The following is a 6,200-nucleotide window of genomic DNA, read 5'->3' as shown; positions in this document are numbered from 1 at the left end:
TGAGACGGGACCTCCGGCTTATCGTCCTTATCCGAGAAGACTAGAGAGTCTAACCATTTGCAGATGTAATTACAAAGGCAGCACTTTCTCCTCAGTTTTTGAAAGACCCTGAGTGTTGGTTCGGCCGGAGTTGAACTCACGACCTCCCGCGTGACAGCCCGGTGCTCAACCAATTGAACCACCGGTGCGCGGTGTTCTGGTTCAAATTTCCTCAGGGGTAACTTTGCGAAATATGAGACTATGTTAATGAGTAGAACAAGAATGACAGAGAAATAGAACTTATCCTATCATAACATTACCATATTAGGTGTTAATATAGATAGGGCACTAAATTTTTCTGATCACATAATAAACATAAGTAAGAAAGCTAGTCGAAGCGTAGGGGTCATTAGAAGGTAAAGGAATCTAATACCTATAAAAACGCAAACTTGCAACTCTGTAAAGCTGCTATTCTCCCGAATTTATAACATATTGTAGTATTGTATGGAATTTTTGTAAGGCTAGTGGTTTTAGGAAACTCAACTCGAAAGGGTATGTACAGGAGAGGACCGGACTCTTTGGGCAATTTATTGTGATAGTAATGCATCTTGTGAGAAACTCCTGGAAAGGGCTAAATTACCTACTTTGCGGAATAGGAGGCTGCAATGATATAGTAATATTAAGGTTCAAGGTCAAATGGGTGTTGTGTCTAGAGTATTTACTCGCATTATTTTCGCATAATTAAGTTAATTATAATCTAAGAACTAAGGAGTTTACAATTCCTAGACTGTAAACACTATAAGTTTTTGGAAGCACTCAGTCCGATACCTTGGACCAATACTTAAATATTTTTCGTTCCTAATATAAATCTCCCCATCCAAAGCAAAGCCATTGTTACCCAGAATCTCGCTCTTTCTGTGCCGTGCAAGCCACATAAACTTGGCAGAACTAGCAGTAATTTGGACCCTCGGCTGTGATGTGAGAGGCATGGGTCTATTCTCTAATTTACGTCACAAACTGCTTTGCATTCCTGTTTTCAACGAAATTTTGAATTGCAAAGCAGTTTATGACGTAAAATCGAGAACAGACCCATGTCTCTCATAGCGTGGACGCGGGTCCAAATTACTGCTAGTTTTGATAACTTTGCGTGTCTTGCCCAGCAGATAAAAAGAGAAATTTTGAGGTAAAAGTGGTAAAACATGTTTGCTTTTGATGGGGAGATTAAAATTGTGGATGAAAATGTTTGAGTTTAGGAGCATTTTGATTAAAAGTTGTGTATCTTGCTTTAAAAGCACTACAAACGGGCCCAGCATTTTTTCGTAAAAAACGTGACCATCCTTGGGCACGCTTCTGTTTTTTAGAAACTAGGTGCTCTTCGCTACTGATATAATGCTAATACTATGTCTTTAAGGAAGTGAATTGTCCTCAATATGAAGTATTTTTGTGGTTGTGGCTGGTTTTATGGTTATAATTATTATAGTTTAACATCAAGAAGGTATGCAATGGACGATATAGCTCACAATAACAGAAAATGGAACCGACGGATTACTGAAGAAACTTCAAAAAGCAATTTGATAGCTGATTCTCAAAGTAATGGCGAGTTGTTATCCAGAATTAGTATAATTAAATAGGTGATTAATGGAAATTCTCTGCGCTGATTGGTTGCATGCACTTGAGGTCATTATTATGCGATAATCACCTATTAAGCGGTTTTTTTCAAAATGGCCGCGAGCCATTTTGTCGAGGTGACAAACGAAGAAATAAATTGTTTTAAAGAAATTAAATGCAGATATTTCAAAGAATCACCTATGTAATTATACTAAAACAATTATTCACCTCAGGCTCGGTGAATATCGGTGAATGAAAACCTCGACTTCGTTTCGGTTTTTATTCACCGATATTCATCTCGTCCTCTTAACGTATAATCAAGAAAATTTTCTTGACGTAATTTGACGCATGGGTGAATTCAAAAAGCCTCACGAGTGTCCTCTTGCTCTTTTCACGGACTTCAACTGACATCACTTTTGTCTCCCTTCATCAGCAGACAATTTACGTCACAAAGAGTCCCTCAAATGCTGCTCCTCAAGTAAACTTAAACAGCTGCATTTTACCCTGAGCTAAAAATAGCGGCCTAGGGGGAGGGAGGAGGAGTTTAGGACAAAACAAAACCGTAGAAAAAAGGTGGAGGGGGGTATAGTCCCCCCCCCCCCCCACCCCCAACACTTCCCTCTTCACGGCCCCTGTTAAATCTTGGTGAGCGCTAACCAGCGATAAAGGTTTCAATTTACGCGCGAATCATGCTGCAAGCAACTGCGCCCTGGTTGGTAGGTTAATAACAACAGGTAACGTCAACCATATCTTCGCTATCATTGATATAGCAAACACTTTGAGGTTTCGAAAATAAGCACTAACTACACTTCAAAAGGCAGAGTTTTTTTTAATTTCAATTTCCCTTTACCATACAGTGGTTTTGCTGTTAAACTTGTCACGAATACCAGTATCCCCCTTTAATGCTTCTTTGCTGTAAGCACTTGCGATTTTTTGTCCACTTCATTTTCCCTTGCAGTGCTTACTTTTGGTAAATTCGCAGATCTCAAACTTCCATTTCCGGTCCCTGTATAAGAAGAGCCAAGAGGTCATGTCTCAGAAATTAAATCCATGATCAGTTTTGACAAAAAACAATTCCAATATTTGTAAACATGCAAGGGATTGTGTCTGATGAGAAACCCATAAGGGTTGAAACGTGTAACGGCCCCTTGTGTGCTGGGAAACAAGCTTCTGAATATTCAATTTTCTAAGTACCATATTTGGAACAACAAGAGCGAGGGGTTTCCAAATATGGTACTTAGCACTAAAACATTCAACCAATCAGTTCGCACTGAATATTCGGAAGCTGTGAACGCGCGTTACACGTTTCATCCCTTATGGGTTTCTGGTCTGATGCCATAAAATTACATTTTAATGACGAACAAGACGACTCTGGGCATTAACTACCATTATTTTTCAACTCCATCGCTTGTCCTTTCTTATTACTCTTGCAAATTTTCTTGTCTAAGATACTGTGATTTGAAGTACATTTTTTTTAGTCCTGCTGAACTTTTAACAGGTCCCTACTTGAAGGTGACATTTTGATAATGAACACGACGATTGTGGGCCTCAACTATCATTTAAATTTATTGAGCCGAATTGAAATAAAACTTGTAGCGGTCAGGCCACGACATTTTTCAACACCACCAAATGCAATCCGTTTCAATCTTGTCCTTTCTTACTATCATTACCAGCTCTTGCACCTTTTCTATGGGAAGATACTGTGATTTCAAGTTCATTTTTCTGAGTTCCGCTGACTCTAAGGTCCCTGAGATATGTTGAGTATTCCCCATTAGGTTTAACATCTGCGCCGAGACTGACCTTTAAGCCAATACAGATACTGAACAAAGCAATCCGGGCAACACTTACCCATAGTAATTATGATGTGAGCTGTGAGCTCCCACCAAGTAATAGCCCCGAGGAACACTGTAGTTGATTTCTTGATCCCAGTTGTTCAGCGTGGGCGTGAGTTTGCAGGTATGTGCACAGTAACCATCCTTATGACAACAGCGAAATGAAAACCTGAAACAAAAATTGCATCAGAGAACTCCTTTGTGAAAGATTAAACAAGGTGCATTAATAGGCCATTTCCGAGTTCACGTCTGCATCCTCTTCAAAGCGAGTGCAAGGGCAAAGTTTTTGTGATGGTAATTTTAAATAGTTCTATTTTACATATGAATGAAAACTAATTTTCATAAGAAAAATTTCGCACTTGGACTCTCTTTGAAGAGGAGGCAGAGATGAACTCGAAAATGGCCTATTCGAATTTCTCCTGGGGCATTTTTCAATTCAGAGCCTCTAAACGGTCCTTCAAGTAAAGCAAGCCATACACGTAAATACAGTTGGCCATACGCTGGAAGACATCATAGGCACGGTTGATTTGACTTTTGCTTTGAATCCATGAAAGGATGTGGCGAGACTTTTTAGCCAATCGCTGTGTGCAGTGATGCACAAGAAAGATATCGATAAATATCGAAAAGAAATTCAACTAAAATTTCGCTCCAATTCAGAATCTAAGTATTCATAAAGCTTTATTCTTTACCCTTTGGAAGGAGGAACAAGTCGACGAAAGACGAAATCTCGATTTCGTACTTACAGCAGTGGAGGGTTATCTGGTTCATTTTCAGGAAATTTACGTTAAAATGTGAGGGAGAAGGCTGGGCTGGAGGTTTCATTTCGTGGAACTAAACCCTATTTCTAGTCAACACTTGTAAATAGGAAACAGATCTTTGCAGTTTTTATGATTGTCTTATAAACATTTTGGCCAAAATTTCAGCCAAACCGCACATCTGAACGTCGGTCAATCCTTACTTGCGATCTCTGTGATGGCCACTGTAGGTGCTTCTAACTCCAGCGATAAAGCCATTGTGAGGGCATTTGAACGACAGTTTTCCATCATAGTCGTTTGCGTAGTTTGCTGTGTGAGAACAGTCTTTCTCTTGGTAGCTCATCGGACCGTATGAGCATTGAAAGTAATGGATGCGATCTTCCTTGCAGTTTCGGTGGATGCTGCGCCAGGTTGTTATAGAGCAACCTATAATGGAGTAAAAACAAGTTCAGGTTATCAGAGGCTATCAACATCGTAATGAATGTCCAGCATACGGCGTGATACCCGTGTTGTTTTTTTTAAGTGACAGGCTTTCAGTTGATGTCATCTTTAAGTTAAAAAGTTTGTTGTTTAAATTATTAAATTCGCATGTTTTTTTTTTCTTTTTTTGTACTTTTTAACCTTCATATTAGTCATATTTATGAGTAATCAGTTCATTTGTTCCAAAGTAGTTTTTCATAAGAACGAGCAAGCTCAGTATGATAATCTTCACTCCAACTGCTCTAATACTTCAAAAATCAACGATTCCTTTGAAAAGGTGGTATTTGGACGTGTGTCGCCTGTTCCAGGCGTTCAATTAGTTGGGATGGTCCCTCAAAGCTCCCCTCCATCTTTCGCTTCGTTTACGTGCCAAGTAATTTATTTTAGAGAATCAAGGCATGAAAAAATAATGCAATATCTCGTGATTTTTTTTTCATTTTATTTGAGGAGCTCCTTGCATTGCTTACTGGAAACTGAATGAGTAGAAGAAATAACACCAGGAGATTATTGGATTGTCTCTTACTGTTTCCACACTTGACACTGAAATACTGTTGCCACCCGTTGACCCATGCAACGCCTGCAGGGCGAGACGAGCTGCATTGACGTCGACGTCGGCGTCGACGTCCACTAGACCACCAGGGGTTAGCTTCAGTAGCTGTAAAAAACAGAATCTCAAATACAAGCACTAGCAGCAAAAAGAAAGCAAGTTTGTTTCCTTTCATGGTAATCTGAAAAGAAAAAGAGAAAAAAAAGGCATATTTACAGAATGCATCTATGGAAGCAGTGGCTGTGAAAGTGTGGTGTGGTTGAATAATTTCGGGATCACATACACCTCGCGAATTCTTAATCTCGCAAGCTACGACTCTATGCCTCGAAGACTTCATGGGGACAACGGTAGCTCATGGTGAGACATATCATCATCTAACTAGGGCTGTTTGAATTTAGCTCTGTTCAGCGAGCTAAACCACACGTACCTGAAAGCCTGATTCGTCTGTTGGTCTCCGAGGGGCAAAGAAATGGTCGCGATTTCAGAAGTAATTGATGTCCAGCAACTCCGAATCGAATGACCCGATGTTTCTAGAAGTCAAGCTTTTGCACTATCTCTACTTAACGCCCGCGGGAATGTATTTGACAGCCGAGTGAGATGACGAGTTTCTATTTTGGAGGAACATGTTAGAAACATGTTTTCTCAAACAGGATGAACTAAGTGTAACGGCGGCTTAATTCCTTAGGGATGGACCATTTGATTTTTGAGGAGGGTGGAGAGGAGAGAGCAAATTACCAAAAAGTAGAGAAAAAAAAATCATGCACAGTGGGCCAAGGAGAAAAAAACCGAGCAAGCCTTGCTACTCGTAGGATCCTGTTAGACCAAATGAAAAACTAATCTGTAATTTTTGTCATTTCATTTCAACAGACGAAAATGCTGTGTAATTATTTGTATAATCATTCACCTCTCTGTGTTTCATATCAAATTATCATTGTCGGCTACACGCCGCCTACAACAGCGTTCGGAGGAATTGTTGAAACATCCCATAAAACACCTTAA

The 6,200-nt window shown here is 39.8% G+C and overlaps 1 protein-coding gene across 1 annotated transcript; it reads right to left on the bottom strand.

Annotated features, from left to right (window-relative positions):
• Nucleotides 1-2,399: 2,399 nt before the first annotated feature.
• Nucleotides 2,400-5,767, bottom strand: LOC138059023 (hemagglutinin/amebocyte aggregation factor-like). The gene is made up of 5 exons (XM_068904515.1): nt 5,629-5,767; nt 5,178-5,382; nt 4,378-4,600; nt 3,436-3,588; nt 2,400-2,593 (listed from the first exon to the last, which is right to left on the bottom strand). The coding sequence occupies exons 2-5, from the start codon at nt 5,374-5,376 to the stop codon at nt 2,530-2,532; spliced, it is 639 nt and encodes a 212-aa protein (XP_068760616.1). The 5' UTR covers nt 5,377-5,382; nt 5,629-5,767; the 3' UTR covers nt 2,400-2,529.
• Nucleotides 5,768-6,200: the final 433 nt, after the last annotated feature.

This window comes from Montipora capricornis, chromosome 8, assembly GCF_036669925.1.
Source record: "Montipora capricornis isolate CH-2021 chromosome 8, ASM3666992v2, whole genome shotgun sequence".
Taxonomy (NCBI): domain Eukaryota; kingdom Metazoa; phylum Cnidaria; class Anthozoa; order Scleractinia; family Acroporidae; genus Montipora; species Montipora capricornis.
The sequence above is the reverse complement of the archived record's forward strand: the minus strand, read 5'-3'. Positions and strand labels throughout refer to the sequence as shown.

Excerpts from the sequence above, each read along its gene's own strand:
- LOC138059023 (XM_068904515.1), bottom strand. The coding sequence starts at position 5,376 with ATGAAAGGAAACAAACTTGCTTTCTTTTTGCTGCTAGTGCTTGTATTT. Across the intron at positions 4,601-5,177 it reads CAGTGTCAAGTGTGGAAACA|GTTGCTCTATAACAACCTGG; the intron begins GTAAGAGACAAT and ends ACTCCATTATAG. Across the intron at positions 3,589-4,377 it reads GGCCATCACAGAGATCGCAA|GTTTTCATTTCGCTGTTGTC; the intron begins GTAAGGATTGAC and ends TTTTTGTTTCAG.